The following is a 27,323-nucleotide window of genomic DNA, read 5'->3' as shown; positions in this document are numbered from 1 at the left end:
GCCGGGTGAAGTCTCCACCCCCTCCGGAGGCCCGGGAGAATCTGGGCAGGCTATGGCTGAGGAAGGAATCGTATGCGTATAAAAATAAACTATTTTGTCTTTTTTTTTTTTTTAACTCAGCTTCAGTGGACAGCCAGGCTAAGTAAAGCAGAGGAATTTTGGCATCTCTGAACTGTCCGAGGAGGGGGAGAGTGACCGGCCCACCGGTAAGTTTTCCCCTTCAGCTCACCGGGCTAGTGAATAAGTCTCCGGGAAAATGGCTGTAGGGCAATGCCCTGCCTCGCCTGCCTGTAGTTAGCTGCTCTCTTCACTGCTAAAGATCTTTTTTTTTTTTTTTTTTTGTAGGAACTAAATTAACCAACACTCTGTCTTTTTTTTTTTTAATTGATTTAGTCAAAGGTTGTTTGTTGGTGAGAAATCAAACCTGTCGGGAACGAATCCCAGGAAATTTAGATAGAACCAGGACCGCAGGTTATGCCTCTCAATCTGCTGGAGTCAGAGAAATACAGAGGGATCGCAGGTGGCACACCAGGTTATATGATGGGTGCTTTTCAGCTTTTCTCTGACTCCATCTGCTAGAAGGGAGGCATAACCCAGCAGTCTGGACTGATCCTGGTATGTACAGGGAACCATCTTTGTGTCATTGATACTCACCAATGCCCAGAGCATGCCATAAGAAGTGTCCACTCATTTCAAGATGTGCAGCCTCCTACAAGTCTGTAACAGCCTCTTGAAGTCACTGAATCCAGCAAAGATGCTCTATAAAAAACTCAGTCAATCTTGCGCAATTTTCTGTGCCATACCTTCTTTCACAGGAATAAAAGTCTTCCTATTGGACACACCTATCAGCGCATCCATGTACAGAGCTCTCAGGTTTCCAATCTTCTGACTTGTGTCTTAAGGGATTGTTCTTGCAGACCTCCAAAAAGTGCTTTAGCAGGCCTTGAACAAGGTCTGGCCAATTGGAGGCTGATGCCTTGCATGAAGAGACAGAGTGACCTTTTAGGATTGCTAACATTGGAATTCCTTCAGTTCTGCTTTCCTCTTCCCCTTGACCATATGATATACCGAAGGATCCCAGGGCACCAACAATAAGAGGGCAATTCTTCCTATTAAAAGAGGGAATAAAGGAAAATTAGTTCTTACCTGATAATTTTCGTTCCTGTAGTACCACGGATCAGTCCAGACACCTGGGTTTGTGGACTCCGCACCAGCAGATGGAGACAGAGCAAAACTTGACGGGCTCCCTACATATAGTAAGGTGCACCCACAGCCCCTCAGTCGAACGTACTGTCAAAGCAAAACCAGTGCCCGACTAACTAGTAAGAAAATTTAAACCAATTCAGAACACCCCCGGCTGAAAACAGAAAACATCAGACCAGAGGCAAGCGGGCCCGCATGCCAACAGTGGCCACAACGCAGCCCAAATAACCAAACGAGCGGACTCTCTCACTCTTCATCGTACCGAAAACAGACGGGCGGGAGCCTGGACTGATCCGTGATACTACAGGAACGAAAATTATCAGGTAAGAACTAATTTTCCTTTCCCTGTACGTACCCCGGATCAGTCCAGACACCTGGGATGTACCAGAGCAATTACCGAGGGTGGGAAGCAGAGAGTCCCGCTCGGAGAACACTCGCCCCAAACCCCGGAGACTCAGATGCCTGGACATCCAGTCTGTAATGCCTAGTGAAAGTATGCAACGACTTCCACGTCGCAGCTCTACAGATCTCCTGTGTGGACACCTGAGAAACCTCGGCCCAGGACGTGGCTTGCGCCCGAGTGGAATGAGCGCGAAGTTCCCGAGGTGCTAACTTACCCTGCAGAAGATAAGCCGAACCAATAGCCTCTTTGAGCCAACGCGCGATAGTGGTTCGCGACGCCGCAGGCCCCCCGGTGAGGCCCGGAACAGAGAACAAACAGATGGTCAGAACCCGGAAGGGATTAGTAACCTCCAGGTAACGAAGCAGAATCCTGCGCACGTCGAGCTTCCGTAACTCTTTCATCCCTTTGTCCATCTGATCCCCGACCTCAAAACCTGGAAGGTCCACAGACTGATTTAAATGAAAAGAGGACACTACCTTGGGCAAAAAGGACGGAACAGTTCGCAGAGAAGAAACTCCGGTCTGCGAAAAACGCAAGAAGAACGGTTCCCGACAAGACAAAGCCTGCAACTCCGAGGACCCGCCGAGCCGACGAAATGGCTACCAGAAACACGGTCTTCAAAGTAAGATCTTTCAGCGTCGCCCGTTTGAGTGGTTCAAAAGGCGCCTTCCCGAGAGCCGAGAGCACGCAATTAAATTCCAGCCGGACAAGGATTCCGTACCGGAGGGCGTAAATTTAGCCCCGCGAAGAAAACGCACCACATCCGGGCACGCCAAGGACACTCCGCGCACCTTCCCGCGCAGCAACCAAGCGCAGCTATCTGGACCTTCAGGGTACTCCAGGCCAGCCCCTTCGAGACCCTCTTGAAAAAGGCGAGGACCCCGGCACCGGTGGACATACAGGATCCACCTCATGAGTAACACACCAGTCCTCAAAAACCGTCCACACCCTCATATAGGTTAAGGACGTGGATGTTTTCGAGCCCTCAACAAGGTAGCGATCACTGCCTCGGAAGTACCCCTTAGTCCTCAAACGCGCCCTTTCAAAAGCCAGGCCGCGAGACAAAAGTGATCCGCATCCTCCAAACAGACGGGTCCTTGTCGAAGAAGAGCGCGCCCCGTGAAACCGAAGCGGAGGCTCCGCCGCCAGCTGAATGAGGTCCGCGAACCACGGGCGCCTTGGCCACTCCGGCGCCACCAGATCACGGCCGACGGATGTAACTCGATCCGGCGAAGAACTTTGCCTATCAGAGGCCACGGAGGGAACACATATATCAACACGTCCGTGGGCCAGGGAAGCACCAGAACATCGACTCCTTCTGCGCCCCTTTCCCTCCGACGGCTGAAGAACCGTGGGGTCTTTGAGTTGCGAGCGGTGGCCATCAGGTCCAGGTGTGGAGTTCCCCACCTGGCACAGATGAGGCGATACGCTGTGTCTGGTAACTCCCATTCGCTGGATCCAGCCGATGACGGCTGAGGAAATCCGCCTGTACGTTGTCCACACCGGCGATGTGAGACGCCGCCAAGCCGCTGAGGTGTTGCTCCGCCCAGACCATGAGCAACCGTGCCTCCTCCGCCACTTGCTGGCTCCTCGTTCCTCCCTGACGATTGATATAAGCCACTGTGTTCGCGTTGTCCGAGAGCACTCGAACCGCCTGATCCCGTATCCACGGCAAAAAGGCTTGCAAGGCTAACGACACCGCTCTCGTCTCTAAGCGGTTGATGGACCACCGGGATTGCTGGCTCGACCACTGACCTTGGACCGAGCGGCCTCCGCAGACCGCCCCCCATCCGAACAGACTGGCATCCGTCGTCATTACCGTCCAGGTGGGCATGACCAGAGACACCCCGCACATCAGATGATCTCGTGAGAGCCACCAGTGCAGGCTGGCCCTGGCATAGGAGGTGAGAGGCAACGGACGAAGAAACTCCTCCGAAACCGGCTTCCAGCGGGAAAGTAACGCTGATTGTAACGGTCGCAGGTGAGCGAATGCCCAAGGGACCAGAGCTAGGGTCGACGCCATGGACCCCAAGACCTTCAGGTAGTCGCAAACCAGCGGGCACCGCATGGACAAAATGTGTCGTACCTGTCGCTGGAGCTTGACCACTCTCTCCTGAGTCAGCGACACCCTGGCCCTCTCGGTGTCGAACAGGGCTCCCAGATACTCCAACCGCTGCGTAGGTTGCAGATGACTCTTGGCCAAGTTGACTACCCAACCGAGAGATCGCAAGAGCTGTAGAACCCTGGCAATTCGCCTGCCGACACTCGCCTCCGATTTGGCTCGGATGAGCAATCGTCCAAGTAAGGGTGCACCAATAGCCCTTCCCTCCGGAGCTGAGCAGCCACCACCACCATAACCTTGGTGAAAGTGCGTGGAGCCGTGGCGAGCCCGAAGGGAAGAGCCCTGAACTGATAATGTCCGCCGAGGATGCAGAACCTCAGGTACCGGTGATAAGCCGGCTGAATCCCGATGTGAAGATACGCCTCCGTAAGGTCCAGAGAAGCAAGGAACTCGCCCGGACGAACCGCGGCAATTACCGAGCGGATCGTCTCCATCTTGAACCGCGGTACCCGCAGGCACCGGTTGACCCCTTTTAGGTCGAGAATGGGCCGAAACGCTCCATCCTTCTTTGGGACCACGAAGTAAATGGAGTACCTTCCCTGGCCCCGCTGCCCCCGCGGAACAGGAGTAATGGCGCCCAGGATCTTCCAGGCGCCGAAGGGTGGGTCCGGACAGCGGCGCGCTTGACGAGGGCTTTGCAGGGCGAGACGAGGAACTTGTCCACCGGAAGGCCGAACAAAATCTAACGCGTAACCGCCTCTTATCACCGCGAGGACCCACTGATCGGAAGTTATTCTGGTCCATGCCTCGTAAACAATGAGAGCCTTCGCGCCCACGTAGGGTACGAGGGTTGGAGGCAACGAGGAATGGACCCGTCTCGTTTCATTGGGCCGACTTGGACCCCGAGCCGGACGAGGGTCCACCGGTCCTGTTGAATTTCTTCCCTCGAAAGGACTGCGACCAGGAGGACTGATCTAGCCGAGCCGGACCGGTAGGACTGGCCCGACCCCGTCGCCCTCTGTGGCCGCTGCCGGCGGTTAGACCGGAACCTGTTTCTTGCAGAGAAGGACGACCGAGGCCTGGGCCTATCTTCCGGTAACTTAAAAGCCTTATTCTCGCTCAGGAACTGCATTCAGATCGTCCAGCTGCTTACCAAACAGGAGCTTCCCCTTAAAGGGTAAGGAACCCAGATGGGCCTTGGACGCCCCATCCGCAGCCCAGTTGTGAAGCCAGAGGAGACGACGCGCCGAGACCGCCGACACCATAGCTCTGGCCGATGTTCTGAGCAAATCGTGCATCGCATCAGCGCTGTATGCAATCACCGCCTCCAAGTTATCCGCCTGAGTAGCCTCCCCCGAGGAGAGGTCGGCGTTCGCTTGCAGGACTTGGGCCCACCGGAGCCCCGCTCGCAGTGCAAAGGTACTACACATGGCTGCCCGCACTCCCAGTGCGGACACTTCGAAGATCTTCTTCAACTGCACCTCCAGCTTCCTATCTTGGATATCCCGGAGGGCCGTAGCACCCGTAACAGGGATGGTGGACCTCTTAGTCACTGCTGACACCGCCGCATCCACCCGTGGAAGGCGCAGCAGTTCCAGAGCGTCCTCTGGAAGGGGATACAGCTTGTCCATAGCCTTACTCACCTTCAGCCCCAGTTCCGGGGTATCCCTTCCCGGAACAAGATATCTGAGACCGAGAAGTGAAAAGGGAAGCAAAGCAAGCGCAGGGCCCGCCAGGCCAAGCAGCACCGGATCCATCTTGGACCCCTTGCCGGGACTCCACTGGTGGAGGATCCACGCCGATCTCGTCCAGGATAGTCGGGATAAGGGGAGAAAGTTTTCCCTACGAAAAGGCGGACGGACCTTGGGGTCATCACCCTCAGCCGCCTGCGGCCCCTTGCCGGCTCCCGGCTGGGCCTGCCCCTCGTCCTCGTGGCCCTCCTGGCCTTCAGGGGCTTCCCGGGAAAAATGCTTCCTCGTCCGAGGAGGCGGTGGACGGCCGTCTCCGATTCCTGTGTGTCGCCACGCGGCTGTCTCTTGTCTCGTGGCACACCCCGGGCGTCCCGGGTCCGAGCGGCTCTCTTCCGGGCTGGGAGAGAGCTTCTTCCCCCCTGAAGCCTTTCCAGCCTTTAGCCGAGCCTTCTTTGTACCTTGCGAGTTTTTCTGCAGCAACAACGAAAAATCCTCTGAAACGAGCCCTCCGATCCGGAGGAACCCTCCACAGCACTAGGGCTCCCCGACCCACGGGGTCCCGGGGGCTCTCCCCCCGAAATCCTGGGCTGTGGCGACAGCGAGGGAGGCTGGGCGCCATCTTGGAGTGCCCTCCTCGTGGCGTCCCTCACGCTGGACAAAATGGCTTCCGTTCCCGTGCTAAGCGGGAACGGATCAAAAGACACGGCCTCCGAGCCCCCGGCACGCGACGGCGAACGGGCACCCCGCGATCGACCCCCCCCGGGTGACCTCCGACGAGCCCTCGCCACCAGAGACGCAGCTGGAACAGACCCCGTCCCGGGAGAGACGGCGCGCGGCAGGGCTGACCCTCTCGGCATCCGCAGCGACGAACGGGCTCCCCAACCAGCGCCCCCCCTCCGCGAAGCGATCGAACCGAACGGCGAAACGACGGCGAAGAGGGAGAGAGAGCCGGCGCCGCAAGGCCAAGTACAAAACCGCTATGCTTTTTTTTTTTTTTTTTTCTACTTAGCCGCTAGCCGAGGTCCTGCAGTCTTCAGCTCCAGCGGGGGTGAGTGAACCGGGCTCCCCGGTGTCACCCCCGACGCTGCTGCCAGCACAGGCCGGGTCCTCGACCCTCAGCAGCGGCCTCGACCTGGAGGGGATGGTCCTCTCGGGGCCTTCCAACCCTCCTGGGAGGCTCCCCCGACGGGAGACTTCTATATCCTCTTCTTTAGTCGTCTTGGAAAAGTTTCTCCTCTTAGGAATTTTTTTTTTTTTTTTAAACTCTGCCCTAAGCAAATTAGAATTTAATTAATTAATCCCTGACTGACTACACCAAGCCACAAAACTATCAAGGATCACCGAGACTGTGGGTGGACCTGCCCCATCTGCTGGAGACAGAGAAAGACTGAGGGGCTGTGGGTGGCACCTTACTATATGTAGGGAGCCCGTCAAGTTTTGCTCTGTCTCCATCTGCTGGTGCGGAGTCACAACCCAGGTGTCTGGACTGATCCGGGTACGTACAGGGAACCAAGTATTCATCCTCCTGATGAAAACAGGCTCTCTTTTAGCCATTACTCCAGATCCCAACCTAATTCCATCGGGAGCACTTCCTAGCTGGTTAGCTCACCTTTGGGGAGGTGACCAGGGAATTAAGGATACCCAGACTGGTACCCTATTTTAAGGAAGGGCCTTGTGTGATAATACAGTGAAAGTGGAGAGGCAGAAGCCTTCAAGGGAGTTCTTAGAAAGAAAACCAGACATCCCTCCAAAAGCCTCAGAGCAGGAATAGACCACAGCAGTTGCCTCTCACTGGAGAAGGCAGCAATTAATACTGGAGGTTCTATCTCCAAGGTTCTGCTAAGCCATGCAGCTCTAAAATGGCTGCCATTCTTTAAGGCAGAAGTTTCCAAACCAGTCAGGTTTTCAGGATACCACAATGAATATGTATGAGATAAATTTGCATGCACTACCTCCATAGCATGAACATTTTATCTCATGCATATTCATTGTGGATATTCTAAAAACCTGACTGGCTCTAAGGTGTGTCATCGGGAGAAACCAGTTTCAGTGCTGTGGGAAACTGAAGCGCAGATCCCCCTCCAGACCAGAGTGGAAATAGCCATTTCCTCCTACTCCAGAGTTGTGCACATCACAGATCCCACAGGACTGCTGTACTCCAAGTTGTCTGCAGACCCAGACATGATGCCTCCCCCTCAGGTTCCTCACCCCGCCATAGGACTAGTACAGATTATGGACCCAATACAACCCAGTGTGGCCCCAAAACTCCTCTTGATTCAGGCTGTCTCTCTTTCCCCCTTTGACTGTTCGTCATTATTTTCATTATTCTTGCTTTTTCAAAAAGTATTCTTTATTCATAGGTAATGCCTACAGTACAGCAAGGGGGACAGAGAGGGGAGGGTAAAGAGTAAGAGAGTCTGGAGTGGGAGGGAAGGAGCAATAAGAGGGTATTCTCAGTCCAGAAGCCTATCAATGGTTCCCTGGAAGCCCCCTGCTCTGCCTATGCTTGACCAGGGAAGAATCAGACCAAAGGCCCATTGCCCCAGGAGCCAGGGACCTTCTCTAAGAACTCTTCATCAGACCCAAGCTTCACCCCAGAACAGCATGAGCATGGTATCCTACCATCTGCTGGAGACGGAGAATACTAGCTGGCCGAGATAAGCATGGGACTCTATATAGGGTTACATTAGCAAACCTGCTGCTTTCTGCCTTCATCTGCTGGTAGGGAAGCATAACCCACTTGTCTGGACTGATCTGGCAGGACACTATGGAACTAAAATTCAAGAACTCAAGTTGTCTAATGGAGAAGAATTTAAAATAGAATTAACTAGTTTCTCAATTTATAAAATTGTACCTTACTGAACTACAGCTTAAGAAGAGAGATTCCCTGTCAATGCAAGCACGAGACTCACCAGTATGGTCTCCGCTCCTGCTTGGACATCACACGCCATAAATATGCCAACTCTTTGGTGGCTGTGGTGGAAGCTGTTCCAGGGCGGGCACTGCAGAAACAAAGCAGGATGCTTAGGGGATTTCCCCAGATCTCTGAAGGAAGCTGCAGTCATCTATTGAGATGAGCTTCCCATGGAAACAAGCAGCATGTGTGCAACATTTTGATAACAGTTTTCATAAAATTTTCATTTGTAAAAACGGTATATAAATACTTTTAAATAAATAAATAAATAAATAAATAAAATTTACATGTGCCCAACAAAGGGAAGAGGGAAACCCCAAGTACACATAAATTAGATCAGTATAGGGGGGCTTCCATCTTTCTTCATCTATTTGTGTATGTCTTTTCTGTATATCTCATTCTCTCAGTTTCACTTTTCCTGTCTCACTCTGCTTGGTTCTCAATTTTAAAACTTTATGTGTACGCATGTCTCTTTTGTCACCTGAGTTTCTTTTAGTGTTTCATTCTTTCCGTTTCTCACTTTATTCAGTTTGCATGTGTTTTTCTATGTGTCTTATTTTGCTGTGGGTGTGTGTATATCTCTGGATTTTTCTTTCAGTGTTTCATTTCCACTTATGCATGTCTTTTCTCTTCTACTACACATTTATTTGCTTTTCCATTTTACTGATACACATCTTGAATGTTTGGTAATATTCCATATCAGTTTATAATAATATTGATTTTAATATCAGTTTATTACACTTTGAGATTCACAAACTGCCAAAAAGAGTTCTCTGGAATCGGCATTCATTTTCATAAATAATAAGTACAAAATGTAGTCTTACCTACTAATTTTTTCCCCTTGAGTCCTGCCAGACCACTCTAGATGCATGGGTTTATGTCCCTCTACCAGCAGATAGAGACAGAGATCAACTACCTTTGCTGACGTCACTCCATACAGGGCCCCGTGCAGCCCTCAGCTCTTCAGTATCTTTATAATAAAGCCAAACAGATGAATTTGCCTGGTTTCCCTCAACATAAAATGCTTTCAAGGGAGATACCAACCGCAGGTTCCCCTAACCTGAAGGTCAATCAGTCAACCAAACCCTCTAAACAACGAATTATAACATTAAAGGAAAATTGGTTCTTACCTGCTAAATTTTCGCTCCTGTAGTACCACGTAAAGTAAATAACAAGAACGAGCGGACTCTCCTTTATCTCCAAACTGAATTGGGCGGGACTCTGGACTGATCCGTGGTACTACAGGAACGAAAATTAGCAGGTAAGAACCAATTTTCCTTTCCCTGTATGTACCCGGATCAGTCCAGACTCCTGGGATGTACCAGAGCTCCCTTTACCTAGGGTGGGGACCCTGAGAGTCCCGCTTGGATCACCGCATCACCGAAACCCCCAGATCCTGGAGCCTGAACATCCAGGTGATAATGTCTAGCAAAAGTACGTAAAGACTTCCAAGTCGCCGCCCCTACAATCTCATGCGGAGATACTTGCTGACACTCGCCCAGGAAGTTGCTTGAGACTGAGTAGAGTGAGCATGAAGACCAGACAGAAGCGACCGACCATGAAGTAAGTATGCCGAACCATAGATTCTTTAGCCATTGGGCTATAGTAGTCTTAGATGCTTTGTGCCCTCTCTTGGGCCCGCTCCAGAGCACAAAAGATGGTCCGACATGCGGAAACTATTAGTGATCTCGAGATAATGCAATAGAGAGCGCGCACATCCAGCTCTCTCAAATCTCTAGACTGAGGATCCGAAGGCTGTGAATCAGGAAAAGATGGCAGATCAATCGACTGATTCAAGTGAAAAGAAGAAACCACCTTTGGAAGAAAGGATGGAACAGTCCTCAAAGAAACTCCAGAATCTATAATTCTTAAAAATGGTTTCTCTACAAGATAAAGCCTGAAGCTCAGAAATCCTACGGGCCGAAGAAAAGAATAGCCACCAAAAAAATCACCTTTAAGGTAAGGTCTTTAAGAGTAGCCCTCTTTAGAGGCTCAAAGTGCGCAGCACAAAGAGCTTTAAGAACCAAATTTAAACTCCATGAAGGGCAAGGATTTTTGAAAGGACGACGCAAGTATTTTGCCCCCCGAAGAAAACAAGCCACATCAGGATGGGATGCCAGGGTAACTCCTTTTATCTTCCCATGGAAGCAAACTAGAGCTGCCACCTGTACCCTGAGAGAGCTGCAAGATAAGCCCTTAGCCAGGCCAGCCTGCAAAAAAGACAAAATGTCAGGAATCAAAGCCCGAGTAGGAACCACCTGATTCTCCTTACACCAGGATTCGAAAACTCCCCAAACCCTGACATAAGCCAGAGAGTAGAGGTTTTTCTTGACTGAGAAGAGTAGCGACCACCACATCAGAATAACCCTTATCTTTCAAGCACAGCCTTTCAAAAGCCATGCCGCTAGAGAGAAGCGATCTACCTCTTCCAAACAAACAGGGCCTTGGCAGAGAAAATTCAGAAGGTTTCTGAAAGCGAAGCGGACCATCCACTATGAGGTTGACAAGGTCTGCAAACCAAGGACATCTCGGCCATTCCGGAGCTACCAGAATCACTTCCGAGGGATGAGATTCTATGCGTCGAAGAATTTTGCCGATGAGAGGCCAAGGAGAAACACAAAGCAGAATGTTCATTGGCCAGGGAAGAACCAAGGCATCGACTCCTTCTGCCCCTGGCTCTCGACGTTGACTGAAAAAGCGTGGAGCCTTGGAGTTCCAGAACGTTGCCATCAGGTCCATGCTTGGCGTGGACCACTTTTCGCATATGAGATGAAACGCCTGCTCGGAAAGTTTCCACTCCCCAGGATCTAGACGATGGTGACTGAGAAAGTCTGCTTGAATGTTGTCGAGCCAGGCGATGTGAGACGCTGCAATGCGAAGGAGATGTTTTCCACTCATGCTATCAACAGCTGAGCCTCGAACGCGACCGATTGGCTCTTGGCTCCCCCTTGGCGGTTAATATAAGCCACTATCGTCGCATTGTCGGAAAGGATTCTGACTGACTTCCCCTGAAGAAGCGGTAGAAAGGCCTGTAAGGCTAGTCTCACTGCTCTGGTCTCCAAACGATTGATCGAGCAACGAGATTCCTTTGGCGACCATTACCCCTGAACAGACCTGTCGAGACAAACTGCCTCCCAGCCAGACAGACTGGCATCCGTCGTGACTACTTTCCAAACTGGAGCCTCTAGGTCCACTCCACGATGCAAATTCTGCGATAGGAGCCACCAATCGAGACTGGAATGAGCAGAGTCTGTAAGAGGAAGGGGAAGATGAAACTGTTCCGACACTGGATTCCAGCGGGAGAGCAATGCTGACTGAAGTGGTCTCAAATGAGCAAATGCCCACGGAACTAAGTTCAAAGTGGAGGCCATGGAGCCTAGAACCTGTAGACAATGCCAGACTTTGGAAGGAGATTTGGAAAGACCCAAATCTGACACTGTAGTTTGATGATCTGTTGTTCCGTGAGAAAAACTTTCCCCTGCCGGGTGTCGAACAGGGCTCCCAGAAACTCCAAGGATTGGGATGGTACTAAGTGGCTCTTTGCCGTGTTGACAACCCAGCCCAATGACTGCAGAAGCTGAAGAACTCGAGACACAGTTGTTGTGTCCGTCGCTTCCCGACGCCCTCTCTCCGCCCTCCTTACCTCTTTGGCGACTCCCTCTTCGACGGCGGGAAGTTTGGCTGCCGCGGCGTCCTTCTGCCAAAGTCCTCCGGCATCCCCGGACCGGCTAGACGCTGCAACCCGCCATGTTTCCTGGAGGCCTAGGGGCGCGCGCCCAGTGCGGCCCCGACTGAAATACCGGCGTTGGCGCAATTCTCAGGGGCGTCCCCCTGAGATGACGTCATCCGCTACGGATATATAAGGTCTTAGAATTTGCTAACAGATCGAGTTAGCAAGGGTAAGGGTTACTCTACCTAAGCTCCTCTGCCTCCTCGGACTTACCAGGGGTACCCGCTCCTTGGGGGCCTCGCTCTCTCCTTTGTTTTTCAGGTTACAGTCTGTAATCGGTACTCGCTCCTCGAGGGCCCTCGTTCCCAGACTTGCTCTATATTCTCTTCTGCCTGGAAGTCATCACTGCCAACTACATTAGTGAGTTACCACCGCTCTCTCAGAGCTTTCCCTGGAACCAGGTACTCGCGCCTCGCGGGCCTATTCATTCAAACTCCTGGGCTTCTATGAGACCATTATGTGAGTGTTCTATCAAGGTTCCTTACCTGTACTCTGCATTCCCTGCCTACTCACTATCTTCAGTTTCTCAACAGCTCAGCCCATCCAGGGATCGTTGTTCCAGTACCTGAGGGACTACAGCCTTGCCAGGCACTTCAGCTCACTACTGCCACCTCTGGTGGTTCCTTATATGGTTTAATAAAAGATCTAGTGTGTGTCTGTCTCCAAACTCTGAGCCTGACTGGTGGTCCCTCTCGGGATCTTCCCCCGGGGGTATGGTCATCTGCTACTGGCCCAGGGATCCACCCACTACTCCCTAACAGATTGCCAACTCCAGCATACCAGATGCTAACTTGCCAACAGATTCGCTAACAGATTGCGAACTCTACAACAGTCAAGAGACAGAGATGTTCCGACTTCGCTCGAATGAGCCAATCGTCTAGGTAGGGATGAACAAAGAATCCCTCTTTTCGGAGCTGTGCGGCTACTACAATCATTATTTTGGTAAAGGTCCTGGGTGCTGTGGCGAGACCAAAAGGAAGAGCGCAAAATTGAAAGTGGTCCCCCAGAATCGAGAACCGCAGGAACTTCTGATGGTTAGACCGAATTCCTATGTGAAGATATGCCTTGGTCAGGTCCAAAGAAGCTAGGAACTCACCTTTGTGAACAGATGCCAGGACCGCTCTTAAGATTTCCATGCAAAACCTTGGGATTCTCAGACATCGATTGACTCTTTTTAGGTCCAGAATGGGACGAAATGTGCCATCTTTTTTGGGTACGACGAAGTAGATGGAATAACGGCCCTTTCGTCGCTCCAATGGAGGTACCAGCACAATGGCCCCGAGCTCTCTTAGACGATGTAAGGTGTCTCACACCGCCTGACACTTTTGAGTGTAAGAACATGGAGAGACGAGAAAACAATCGTGAGGGCGCCATACAAAATCTAAGGCGTAGCCTTGTTTTATCACAGTAAGGACCCACTGATCCAATGTTATTTTGGCCCACTCCTCGAAATAGAGACACAATCTGTTTCCCACTACCGGAACCGAGGAATGGACCGGTCTCATCTCATTGAGAAGTTTTCGCTCCACCAGAGGACTGGGAAGGACCATAACGATGTCCTTGAAAGGACTGAGGCCAAGATTGCTGTCTAGCAGGCTGTTGCTGAAAAGAAGAACCTGAGAAGCGAGAGGAGCGAAACCTGCAGTTTCCTCGTAAACGGGATCTGGAAGATAACGATCCCCTTGTCCTGGGTCTATCCTCAGGCAAACGATGTACCTTATTTTCTCTTAAGGAATGAATCAAGTCCTCAAGATCCTTCCCAAAGAGAAGTTTACCCTTAAAGGGTAAAGATCCCAATTGAGCTTTTAAAGAGACATCTGCAGACCAGTGTCTTAACCAGAGAAGTCTGCGGGCAGAGACAGCTGAAATCATTGACCTGGCTGAGGTACGTAACAAAGCATAAAGAGCGTCAGCACTGTAAACAACAGTGGCTTCCAAACGCCCAGCTTGAATAGCCTCGGACACAGAAAGAGAAGAATTATTCTGCAGGAGCTGAACCCAGCAGAGTCCTGCTCTTAAAGCAAAACTACTGCACATAGCAACTTGGACTCCAAGATCCGAAACTTAAAAAATCTTTTTAAGTTGAACCTCTAGCTTTCGATCCTGAAGATCTTTGAGAGCTGTAGTACTGGTAACCGGGATAGTAGTCTTTTTGGTAACAGCAGAGATCGCTGCATCAACCTTGGGAAAATGCAAAAGGTCCAAAGCATCCTCAGGCAGAGGATATAGTTTATCCATGGCCTTTAATCCCAAGTCAGGGGTGTCCCATTCGCAAAATAATAAGTCTGTGACTGAAAGATGAAAAGGATAAGACAGAGTGGGACCATGAAGACCAACCTTACACAGGGTCAATTGAACCCATATGAGAATCCTCTGGCTGGGAATCAATTCCCAACTCCTCAAGAATCGCAGGAATAAGAGGAAGAAGCTCATCCTTCCTAAAGAGGCGGACCACCTTAGGATCATCGCCTTCGACCACATGAGGACCCTGAGAGAGCAAGGGATCTTGACCAGCAGCAGGATCAGGGTCCTGAGGAGGAATGTCACTTGGGTCCCCCTGGTCTGACTCTGAGGTATCAGAAGAAGTGTCAAGTAAGTGCCGAGACACCGGAGTCCTAAGAGACAATGGTACTGAAAAAGAAATCCCCTCAGAATTATTTTTTGAGGATTTCTGGCCTTATAAGCTTTATGAAAAAACATAATAAAGTCGAAAGAAAATGAAGAAGAGGAGTCTGAAGTCCCCTCAGGATTTTCCTCAGCATCAGCAGCAGCTGAATTAGCAAAACAATCACCTCCCTCCAAGGCTAATTGCTGTAGAGAAAGAGCAGGAGGAGAAACCCCTCCCCCCTCCACTGCGAGCAGAGCAGCTTGAACAGAACCAGAAATAGCTTCAGATGAAGCAGGAAATGGGAAGGAGGCTGCAGCAGAAAGACGCGGGCGTCCTGGTCTGAAAGAGCAATGGAGCAAGGAAGAAATAACACCCCCAGCTGTCCCTGAAGATTCCTCCCCACCCCCTCCCGGGGAGGCAGGAGGAGCATAGGCCGTCGTGAGAGACTCTAGCCCGTGCGTCTCCACACGTGCGGCTGGCCGGACCGCGTGGCATTTGTGAAAAAAAATGAGCCGGCTGAGGAGAAAATGAAAGCGAAAGAAAAAAGCCTGCTGACCGCCCAAAGCAGCTAAAGAGGTAACAGGGAGTTCGACCGGCAAAGTAAAAAGGCTATAAATAACTTTTTTTTTTTTATACGACCTGAAAGAAGCTGGGTCCTCTGCTCCGTGGGGTGAGTGAACCGGGCTCCCCGGTATCACCCCAAAAGCTGCAGCAAAGTGAAGCCAAGGGTTCTCAACCCCTAAAGCCAAAAGCCTCAAATACAAGGGAGGATGGTCCCCTCAGGACCTGCCAACTTCCTGGAAGGCTAGTCTCCGTTTGCCCTGCTTCCAGAAAACAAAATTTCCTTTTTTTTTTTTTTTTTTTTACAGTAAAGTAAAATAAGAAATACTTAAAAGAAAAAGATAAATTTTATGAACAAAAATATCTATTTTGTCTGTATTTTTCAAAACTAACTGACTAAAATCCTGATTGTATGTTTTGCACCTCCACCATCTGCTGGAGGCAGAAAAATATTGACCTACTGTTGGTGCACCTCACGGAAGGGGCGAAGTCAATTGGAACTTTTTCTGCCTCCATCTGCTGGTGAGTGGACAGAACCCAGGAGTCTGGACTGTTCCAGGTACATACAGGGAACACCAATTTCAACTATGAACTGAATCAGTACAATAGTGCAGGAAGCAGATTGGAAAGCAGACAGACAGACCACTCTGGATGGGTTCTGAACTAGTCTGGCAGGACTCAAGGAAAGAAAATTAGCAGGTAAGACAATTGTTTCTCTCTTTTCATTCACCAAACCAATCTAGACACATGGGATGTACCAAGCAACCCCTCAGACTGGATATGATACTGTTATGCCTATTCTCAAAATGCTGGCTCCAAATGCGGCATCCTCTCTGGCCTGCACATCTAGGTGATAATGCTTAGTGAAGGAGTGCAAGGAAGACCAAGTGGCTGCCCTGCAGATTTCCACAGAAGGCACCAATCTAAGTTCTGCCCATAATGCTATAGCTCCTACCGAGTGCACTCAAGAGTCCTCTATGGAGAGGTTTTCCTCTAGAAACACAAGAACTGATCATCTTTTTAGTCCAACAGGCTACTGATACTTTATGTGTGGCCTCGCCTTTCTTCTGACTGCCAAAAAAGGATGAACAGATGATTTCATTTCTGAAATGGATTGATCACCTTCAGATACCTTAGCAATAATCATGTGTATGTAAAAAAAAAAAAACAGCTCACTATTCTCCCTGAAGACTGGAAGGGGCACCAGTTGATTCAGGTGGAACTGAGTTACTACCTTGGGCAGAAACAACATGACCGCATGGATTAAAATCACCTTTCAAGAGGGCCTACAAGGAGAAATTACTACTTACCTGATAATTTCCTTTTCCTTAGTACAGAAAGGTGAATCCAAAACCAGTGAGTTATTCACCTCTACCAGAAGATGGAGACGGAGCAAAGCTGACATCACAGTATATATACCCCTGTAGTGACATCAGCCCGCCAGTATTCTCTGCAAAAGCCAACTGTGGACAAACTAGCAAAACTTGATTATTAACAGATAACCATTCCATCACTCAGACAACAAGAAAAAACTGAGCTCAGACAAAGAGTGTAATAACACTAATCTAGGGACTGGATTGACACTTAACAGTACTCCCTGGAACAGACAGCCACGCAGGAGGAGCATAGCACAACCATTTGGGAAGGGTGGGAACAATCTCCAAGGCGTACCCGTCTCTGATAATGTCGAGGACCCACTGATCCGACGTGATTTTGACCCATTCCTCGTAAAACAGGGAGAGGCGGCCACTGAGGTAGGGGACCGAGGAATGAGTCAGCTGAACTTCATTGTGTGGCAGGCTTGGGGGTGGAGCATGCGGGCTGGCTCTCGCGAAAGGGCCGCCGCCCACGAAAGGACTGAGACCAAGACTGAGCTCAAGAAGAAAAACCCCTTGAGGAACCACCCCGCCTGCACGGAGTATAACGACGCTGACCCCGGAAGCGAGAACGGGAGGGCGTGTAAGACCGGGCAGATTTAGGATGGTCCTCTGGGAGCTTAAGGACCTTGCTGTCCGCCTAGGAGTCCATAAGCTTCTCAAGGTCCTCACCAAAGAGCATCTTACCTTTGAAAGGCAACGTGCTTAAGCGGGCTTTGGAAGACTGATTGGCCGACCAATTGCATAGCCAGAGGAGCCTCCGGGCAGACACCGCCTAAGCCATCGCCTTCACCTGAATATGAACCAGATCATAGATTGCGTCTGCCCCGTAAGTGATTACGGCTTCTAGACGCTCAGCCTGCTCTGCCTCTTCCGGCGGGAGTTCTTGGGTGCAGAGTAATTGTTGAACCCACCTGAGGCCTGCCCGCAGTATGAGGCTGCTGCAGCAAGTCGCCCGGACTCCGAGAGCCAAGACTTCGAAGATGCGTTTCATGTGAGCCTCCAACTTACGATCCTGCCCGTCCTTGAGAGCCGTCGATCCCTCCACTGGGATTGTCGTATGCTTGGTGACCGCTGAAACAGGAGTCCACAGAGGGATTCTTTAGCATTTCCAAACATTCCTCCGGAGGGGATAGAGCTTGTCCATGGCACGCCCCACCCGGAGAGCCCCCCTCAGGGGCCTCCCATTCCCGTAGGATCAGGAGCTTGAGCATGGGGTGGAAGGGAAAGACGGTAGCTGGAGCCCTGAGCCCCCCCTCTGCGCCATAATCCCTTCTGCGACTGAAGAAGCGAGGTGCTTTGGCGTTGCTGGAGGTGGCCATGAGGTTCAGACAAGGTGTGCCCCAGCGGCGGACGAGTAGTCGCATCACGTCCTCGGAAAGCTCCCACTCCCCGGGATCCAACCGTTGGCGACTCAGAAAATCCGCTTGGATATTGTCCACGCCCGCATTATGGGAGGCTGCAAGATGGGAGAGATGAATCTCTGCCCAAGCCATCAGTAGGTCCGTTTCCAGAGAGACGTGTCGACTTCTCGTGCCCCCTTGACGGTTGATATATGCTACGGTGGTGGCATTGTCCGAAAGGATCCTGACCGCCCGATGTCGCACGAGAGGTAGAAAGTGTTCCAGTGCCAGTAGAACTGCCCTCGTCTCTAGTCGATTGATGGGCCACGTGGCTTGGGCCTTCGTCCACTGACCTTGAACCGATTTCGTCTGACAGACTGCCCCCTAGCCAGTCAGACTGGCATCCAAGGTGACCACCACCCACTCTGGCACCTCGAGGGGCATGCCCCGTGCCAGGTGAAGCGGTTCTAGCCACCTCCCGAAGCTGTCCCTGGCGAACTGGGGAATTGGAAGGACAAGCTGGTAATCATGAGACACCGGTTTCCAACGAGAGAAGAAGTGCCCTTTGCAGGGGGCGCAGGTGTGCAAAGGCCCAAGGAACGAGGGTCGATGGTAGATGCCATTGAACCCAGTAGCTGTAGGTAGTCCCAGGCCGTGGGTTCGGGGAGAGCAGAGAAGCAATGCACCTGTTCTCGGAGTGAAGTCGCCCGATCCGGACGCAGGGAGACCTCGCCTCTGGCTGTGTTGAAGCGTGCCCCCAGGAAATCCAAGGACTGAGTCGGCAGGAGACTGCTTTTGGCGAAGTTGATGACCCATCCGAGGGACTGCAGGAGGTGGCTGGACCGCCGCGTTCCCCTGCTCCAATGTTTTGGCCCGGATGAGCCAATAGTCGAGGTATGGGTGCACCAGGATTCCTTCCCGTCTGAGGGCTGCCGCCACTACCAACATCACTTTTGAGAACGTTCGGGGCGTGGTTGCGAGACCGAAAGGCAGGGCTTGGAATTAGAAGTGCTGACCCAGAATCTTGAAACGGAGATAGCACTGATGCGCTTTGAGGATGGAGATGTGAAGGTAAGCCTCCGTCAAGTCCAGCGAGGCCAGGAATTCTCCTTTGTGGACTGCCGCTATTACCGACCGTAGTGTTTCCATCCGAAAGTGGAGCACCTTGAGGGACTTGTTGACCATCTTGAGATCCAGTATCAGCTGGAATGAACCGTCCATTTTGGGGACTACAAAGTATATGGAATAGTGCCCGAGACCCACCTCCCCAGGGGGTACTGGGACAATAACCCCTATGGTCAACAGCCTGTTGAGCGTCTGGTGGACTGCCAATTGCTTGTGTGGGGTTCCGCATGGAGAGAAGAGAAACCTGCTTCTGGGAGGCCTTACAAATTCCAATGCGTAGCAGCGCCTTAGGATGTCTAAGATCCACTGATCCGAGGTGATGTGGACCCACTCCTCGTAAAAGTGAGAGATGCGTCCCCCACTCCTGGGGCTCGAGGAGTGGATCAGCCTGGCATCATTGAGCGGGCTTGGCGGAGGTTCCTTGGGTCCCCCCGTCCCTGGTTGGTCTGCGCCCGCGAAAGGAGCGTGTCCACGACTGAGACCTGTAGGAGGGAGCCCTCGGTGTCGGTTGCCTGGCGGTACGGGAGCGACGCTGTACCCGGAACCGACTTCTGGAGGAAAAGAAAATTATTCCTTACCTGCTTATTTTCGTTCCTGTAGTACCACGGATCAGTCCAGACCGTGGGTTATGTCCCCAGTCCAGCAGATGGAGTCAGCACAAGCTTCGAGGGGGCGTTCCCATATATACCACTACATCCTCTGCTGGAGTTCAGTATGAGTATATCAAAGCCCGAGTAGAAAACCCCTTCTGGATCAAGTTTGTATGAACAGTCAATGCATAATGATTGCAACACGCAACAAATAACGGTAAACAGCCTACCAACTTGTAGGGAGCTGTGAAAACATCGAAAAAGTGCATAACACAGAACAGAGTGCTAAAGAGCGGCGAGTAGAGCCGAGCAGAAAAGAGTACCCAAACACGGTGGGCGTCTGGACTGATCCATGGTACTACAGGAACGAAAATTAGCAGGTAAGGAATAATTTTCTTTTCCCTGTACGTACCAGGATCAGTACAGACCGTGGGATGTACCCAAGCGTCCCTAAATCGGGTGGGGTCCTGCGAGGCCTGCTCGGAGAACCTGCTCGCCAAAATGACCCGAGACCGAAGAGGCGAGGTGCAGACGATAGTGCTTCGAGAACGTGTGTAACGATTTCCAAGTTGCTGCTCTACAGATTTCCTGAGTAGAGACCGAGCGAGCCTCTGCCCAGGAGGCCGCCTGAGAACGTGTAGAATGAGCAACAATGCCAGGTGGGGGAGTCCGCCCCGCACCAATGTAGGAAGCGGCAATGCCCGCCTTCAGCCATCTTGCAATGGTCGTCTTCGAGGCCTGAGACCCCTTCTTGGGACCGGACCAAAGCACGAAGAGATGGTCAGAAATCCGGAACTCGTTGGTAGCCTCCAGATAGAGACGCAGAGTGTGCCTGACATCCAGGAGTCGGAGAGCCTTCGGTTCGGAGGAAGAGAAGGACGGCAATTCCACCGTCTGGTTCACATGGAATGCAGACACCACCTTCGGAAGAAAGGAGGGGACGGTGCGGAGCGACACTCCAGAGTCGGAGAAACGTAGATAAGGCTCTCTACACGATAGAGCCTGCAGCTCCGAAATGCGGCGAGCGGAACAGATGGCCACCAGGAAGACAGCCTTGAGGGTGAGATCCTTGATCGTTGCACTGCGCAGGGGCTCGAACGGTGGTCCAGACAGGGAACGAAGCACAAGGGTGAGACTCCAAGAGGGACAAGGGTCCCGTAAGGGTGGCCGTGTTTGACCTCCTTGAGGAAACGAGCAATGTCCGGGTGCTGTAGCAGAGAGCCGCCATTGCGCAACAGCGAGCCCAGGGTGGCCATCTGGACCCGTATGGAATTATAGGCGAGCCCTTTTTCCACCCCCGCTTGCAAGAACTGGAGGATCTGAGGGACGGAAGCCTTAGTGGGTCTCGTGTCCTGGCTGGCACACCACAGCTCTAATACCTTCCAGACCCGCACATAGGCCACCGACGTTGACGTCTTACGCGCCATCAGCAGCGTGGATACTACCGCCTCCGGGTATCCCCGGCACCGGAGGCGGCGCCTCTCAAAAGCCAGGCCGCAAGACAGAAGAGTTCTGCCTGATCGAAAAATACCGGACCCTGACGTAAGAGACGGGGGAGGTGTCCCAGTCTGACTGGACCGTCGATCACCAGCTGCAGCAGGTCCGCGAACCAGGGTCGCCTGGGCCATTCCGGGGCGACGAAAATCACGGTTCCCTGATGGCTTTCTATTCTGCGAAGCATCCTGCCCACCAGTGGCCACGGTGAAAAAGCGTAGAGTAGCAGATGTGGCGGCCACGGGAGAGCCAGGGCATCCACTCCCTCCGTGCCGTGCTCCCTCCGGCGACTGAAGAAGCGTGGAGCCTTGGTGTTGAGAGCGGAGGCCATCAGATCTAGGTGGGGGGCTCCCCACCGACGGACGAGAAGTTGCATCGCGTCCTGGGACAGAGACCACTCTCCGGGGTCCAGCAGTTGACGGCTGAGGAAGTCCGCCTGAACATTGTCCACACCGGCGATGTGCGAGGCCGCTATCCGGACGAGATGACGCTCCGCCCATTGCATCAGCAGCGCCGCCTCTAGTGCGACCTGCCGGCTGCGCGTGCCTCCTTGGCGGTTGATGTAGGCCACGGTGGTAGCGTTGTCCGAAAGAACTCTGACCTCCCGGTTCCGAAGAAGCGGCAGGAAATGTCGCAGAGCCAGCCTGACCGCTCTGGTTTCCAGACGATTGATGGACCACTTCGCCTCCAGCGTGGACCACGTCCCCTGCGTGGTGCTTCGATCGCAAACTGCTCCCCAGCCCAGTAGACTGGCATCGGTGGTCACCACCACCCAGTTTGGAACATCTAGGGACACGCCACGAGCCAGGTTCGACGGCTCCAGCCACCAGCCCAGGCTGTCCCTGGCGTTCTGCGGGAGCGGGAGGATCATCTGGTAGTCTTGCGAAATTGGTTTCCAACGTGAGAGGAGCGCCCACTGCAAGGGCCGGAGATGCGCAAATGCCCAAGGTACCATGTCGATGGTAGATCCCATCACCCCCAGGAGCTGGAGGTAGTCCCAGGATGTGGGATCTTGTAACGCAGAGAACCGCTGTATATGATCCCGCAAAGCCTGCGCCTTGTCATGACGCAGAAAAACTTTGCCCAGCCGGGTGTCGAAAGTCGCCCCCAAAAAATCCAAACGCTGCGAGGGTACGAGGGAGCTCTTGGAGAAGTTCACTACCCATCCCAGGGACTGTAGGAACTGTACCACCCTGGACACCGCCGCTTGGCCCTGGCTGAAAGACTTCGCTCGGATGAGCCAATCATCCAGATAAGGATGGACCAGCACGCCCTCCCTTCGAAGGGCTGCCGCCACAACTACCATGATCTTGGTAAAGGTCCACGGTGCCGTTGCCAGACCGAACGGGAGAACTATGAATTGGAAGTGCTGGTCCAGGATCTTGAACCGGAGAAGACTGTGTTGATCCGGTCGAATGGGAATGTGCAGGTAAGCCTCCGTGAGATCCAGGGAGGCGAGGAACTCCCCCCGATGTACCGCCGCAATCACCGACCGCAGCGTTTCCATGCGAAACCGGACTACCCGGAGGGACTTGTTGTCCTCCTTTAGATCCAGGATGGGTCGGAAGGAACCGTCCTTCTTTGGCACTACAAAGTAGATGGAATAGTGGCCCGAGCCCACCTCTCCGAAGGGCACGGGCGCAATAGCGCCTATCTCCTGAAGTCTGTCCAGCGTTGCCTGCACCGCCCTTCTCTTGAGCGCCGAGCCACAGGGGGAGAAAATGAACCTTGTCCGCGGAGGGCAGACAAATTCCAAGGCGTAGCCGTGGTGTATGGTGTCCAGGACCCACTGGTCCGAGGTGATCTGCGCCCACTCCTGGTAGAAAAGAGCCAGCCGACCCCCGATTCTGGGAATGGCGGAGTGGGCGAGCCTGACATCATTGTGAAGCCTTCGGAGAGGGGCTGCCTGCTCCGGGGGCGGTGCGTGCGGGCCTCCGTCTGCGAAAGGAACGCGACCAGGTCTGGGGCCTGGAGGCGGTGGGTCTAGAGCCCGATGGCCTGTAGCTCCTGTAGCGTCGTTGCGCCCTGGATCTGGTCCGGGAAGAGACATACGGTCTCGAAGGCCGATATCTATCCTCCGGCAGACGATGCACCGCGTTTTCCCCCAAAGACTTGATGATCTGGTCCAGATCCTCCCCGAATAGGAACTTACCCCTGAATGGAAGGGAGCCCAGACTAGACTTGGAGGATGTATCCGCCGCCCAGTTGCGAAGCCACAGCAGGCGCTGAGCCGCCACTACGGACACCATGGATCTTGCCAGGACCCGAAACAGGTCGTACGAGGCATCCGCCCCGTAGGCCACCGCCGCTTCTAGCCTATCCGCCTGGGCGGCCTCATCGGCGGGCAAAACCTGCGACGTGAGGAGTTGTTGCACCCAGAGAAGGCTAGCCCGCTGAGCGAGCGAACTGCACATCACCGCCCGCATACCCAGGGCAGAGACCTCGAAGACCCTCTTGAGAAAGACTTCCAACTTGCGATCTTGCGTATCCCGCAAGGCCGCTCCTCCCGTCACAGGAATGGTCGTCCTCTTCGTGACTGCCGACACGGCGGAGTCCACCTTGGGAACCTTGATGAGGTCCAAGAAATCCTCAGGCAGTGGATACAGCTTCTCCATGGCACGACCGACCTTCAGGGACGCCTCCGGTGTATCCCATTCCCTGGTGAGTAGTTGCATGAATGACTCATGAATGGGAAAAGCCCTGGCCCTCGGTCGAAGGGCCGCCAAGACCGGATCGCCCTTCTTTGAAGATGTTACGACAGCGGGAGCCACCGGAGCAGGCGGGTCCGGAGGCGGCTCGAGGTCCAATTCCTGTATGATCTGTGGGATGAGATCGTCCAGCTCTTCTCTCTGGAAGAGGCGCAGGGTACGCGGGTCATCCCCCTCAGACGATCCATCTCCTTGTCCCAAATCCGGACTCACGGGGCCGTGCCCCGCCGGGACCGCAGCCGCCCCCCCTGCAGCGGGTGTCAGACTGACCTGGGGGGGTGCCGGCTGGGCCGCCAGCACCCCCGGGTCAGGGGGATTCGATGTTGGAGGCTTAAGCCTGGGCATCTTCGCTGGGGGAGGCCCGTCGGGAGGTGCTGTCGTTCCCTGGGCTTGAGAGTCGTGCTGTGGCATCAGAATCGGGGGAGAAATGTCGACAAAAGCCCCATCTCCCTGCGCTGCCTGCGTTTCCTCCTCGCGGTGAGGACTTAAAATGGCCGCCGTTCCCGCCATAACTGGCAGAGTGGCCGGCCCGCGCCGCCCGGGCAACGCTGTAAAAAATGAAAATTCGCCGAGGGACTGCGAGGTGCCTTCCCCCCCCCCCCCCCCCCCCCGGGAAGACACCTGGCGCAGATGCCCTCGCGGGAAATCCGGGACCCCAGCTCGCCGCAGGCCGAACAGTGTGACGGCCGCGGCCTCGGGTCTCCCGGCGAAAATAAAAATTAAGAGCCTCGGGGTGGGGGGGGGGGGGGGCCCCGTCGGCCTGCGCTGCCCGCCGTCCCAGAGCGCGAGTAAGTGCCGCGGGGGGGGCCTGCACGGCCGCGCTGCCCGAGCGAAATGCTCCTCTCTGCCAGATCCAGCCGACCACGCGGCGCAAGAAACTGGCCGGGGAAGAGGAAAAACCGCGGAGAGGCCGGCCGCACCGGCTTCCGCGAGGCACTCCAACGATAAGCTGAAAAGGAACTTTAACAAAGTACAAAACTTACCCCCGGTCCAAGAAACAAGCACGCGGGAGACAGCACAGAAGGAGAGAGGTGAAAGCCACGCCTCCCCAAAAATTGACAGCTTTTCTTATTTTTTTTTTTAAAACTTGATCCAAATTGTGAACATAACAAACAGAAATTAGACAGAAATCAGAGGAAAAGAAAGCAGAAGAAGAGAACCCCTGCCAAATTGGGGAAGCTCCGATTCCCCTACTCGCATCTGCTGGAGTCAGAAGATACTGAACTCCAGCAGAGGGGGTAGTGGTATATATGGGAACGCCCCCTCGAAGCTTGTGCTGACTCCATCTGCTGTACTGGGGACATAACCCACGGTCTGGACTGATCCTGGTACGTACAGGGAATTAAAGGATCTGGCAGACCTGGGTTGGTCCTCAGGAAGACTGTGTACCGCATTCTCACCAAGGAGCTTGATGATCTGATCTAAATCCTCCCCGAAGAGGAACTTCACCTTAAACGGCAGGGAGCCCAGATGTGCCTTGGAGGACAAATCCGCTGACCAATTACGCAGCCAAAGGAGGCGGCGAGCCGAGACTACCGACACCATTGCCCTTGCCAACACTCGCAGGAGGTCGTACAAGGCATCTGCGCCAGAGGTGATGACCGCCTCCAGGCGATCCGCCTGAGCAGCTTCCTCCGGCGGCAATGTCTGAGAGGTCAAGAATTGCTGCACCCAGCGGAGACCCGCCCTTTGAGCAAGAGAACTACAGATGGCCGCTTGGACTCCAAGGGCGGAGACCTCGAAGACCCTCTTGAAGTGTATCTCCAGCTTGCGGTCCTGAAGATCCCGCAGTGCCGCTCCTCCGGTGACTGGAATCGTCGTATGTTTTGTGACTGCCGTCACTGCGGAGTCTACCTTGGAACCTTGAGAAGATCCAGGAAGTCCTCGGGAAGAGGATAGAGCTTCTCCATTGCCCTGCTGACCCTAAGGGAGGATTCGGGCACGTCCCATTCCCTAGCTAACAATTACATGAAAGTGGGATGTGTAGGAAAGGCCCTCGCCAGAGGTCGGAGGCCCGCTAGTACTGGGTCTCCTTTCTTATGCGAGGTGGAGGGTCTCGGATCCTGGGGAGCATCAAGATCAAGTTCCTGTAGAATATGCGGAATAAGATTGTCCAGCTCCTCCCGCTGGAAAATCCTCAGTACCCTGGGATCGTCGCATTCAAGCTGGGCAGCGAGCAACGGGTCATCCGCACAGGTTAATGGATCGACAGGCATAGGATCCGAGGCTGGGGAAACACCCTGTACCGGGGGTAATGCCAGGCGCACCCGGGAGGGCCCCTGTGAAGTCCCTGAGGGCCCGCCCCCAGGGAAATCCGTCGTCCTGGGGGCCGGCACATGCGTGCCATATAGGCATTATGCATCAAGAGCACGAAGTCTGTAGAGAAAGGAGAAGGTCTCGGTGGGGGGGGGGGGGCAGTGTAGGAAGAGACCCGGGCTGACCCATGGGGTCTAGAGGCTGAACCAGAGTAAGAACCGGTGGCTGGCAGGGAAATTCGTTGTCCAATTCCTCCCCCTCCAGTGCAGGCAACATCAGCTCTGAATCCAAAATGGCCACCGTTCCCACTATAGACAAGAACGGGGCCGACCCTGAAATGTGAAGGCGTGCTCAATCGCGCGAAGAAGGCCGTCCCGCTGGCTGCGAGGTGCCCTCCCCACCAAGGAGGCACCTCGTGCACACCCCCTCGTGGGAGAGCCGGGAACCTGGCTCCCCGCATGCCTAACATCGCTGTGAGTGTGGCATCTGCGCTAGGGGGGGTGGTGCTGTGAGGGAACCTGTGCTGCGGCAGCGAGAAAACGACATGTTCGCTGAAACTTCAACCCTGAGCTGAGCAAAAATGCTCTAAGCAGCGGGCAGCCCTGAGGAATGCGCATCCCGGGGCCATGGGTCAGGACGCGGCGGGGGAGGGGGAGGGGCCTGAACACCGCAGCAGTCACCCCTGGAGAAGTCTGGAGCAGCTAAAATCTGCAACCCAAAAGAAACAACCAAAACTTACCCCGCAGGCCATGTAGGAGAGAAGGGAGAGACAGGCTGGCCCCAAACCACAGAACTGTTTGCAAGCTCAGGGAGGAAGTGCCTGTCCATAGGCTGTTAAGCCCTGTGAAACTTTATTTTTGTTTTTTTAAACAAACTTGATCCATGCCCAGAGACACAAAGAGTAATCAAAGAATAGAAGGAGAGCAAGAGAGAAGAAAACAAAACTCTACACCCTCCTAAGGGGAGCTCAGGCTCCCCTACTCCTATCTGCTGGAGTCAGAAAGATACTGAGGCTTCTCTGAGGGAACACTGGTTTATGTGCTAGCGCTCTCCGAAGCTTTGTTCTGACTCCATCTGCTGGACGGGGGACATAACCCACCGTCTGGACTGATCCTGGTACGTACAGGGAAATACCAGTGCCCATAGGCTCAAACCTGGCACTCTCTGACCCCTCTCTCATGGATGCCTCTGCCATTAGGAACAAGAGGGGAACCATTTGCTAGTCACCTCCCGCTCCACTCCCCTCCAGAGCCACCATA

General features: G+C 53.5%; 1 protein-coding gene across 8 annotated transcripts in view; it reads right to left on the bottom strand.

Moving 5' to 3' along the window:
- BHMG1 (basic helix-loop-helix and HMG-box containing 1) overlaps window positions 1–27,323 on the bottom strand; it is a 307,327-nt gene that overhangs the window by 17,677 nt on the left and 262,327 nt on the right. For 7 of the 8 annotated variants that reach the window (XR_003851906.1, XR_003851907.1, XR_003851912.1 and 4 more), the window contains 2 exons: window positions 8,272–8,361; window positions 655–1,109 (listed from right to left, as the gene is read on the bottom strand). Coding sequence is in view for 1 of the 8 variants with exons in the window: in XM_029571046.1 (XP_029426906.1) it covers window positions 8,272–8,361 (90 nt within the window). In the remaining 7 variants the exon portion in view is untranslated. The remainder of the gene's footprint in view (window positions 1–654; window positions 1,110–8,271; window positions 8,362–27,323) is intronic. The other variant, XM_029571046.1, reaches the window with a different exon arrangement.

This window comes from Rhinatrema bivittatum, chromosome 11 (genome assembly GCF_901001135.1).
Source record: "Rhinatrema bivittatum chromosome 11, aRhiBiv1.1, whole genome shotgun sequence".
Taxonomy (NCBI): Eukaryota; Metazoa; Chordata; class Amphibia; order Gymnophiona; family Rhinatrematidae; genus Rhinatrema; species Rhinatrema bivittatum.
The sequence above is the reverse complement of the archived record's forward strand: the minus strand, read 5'-3'. Positions and strand labels throughout refer to the sequence as shown.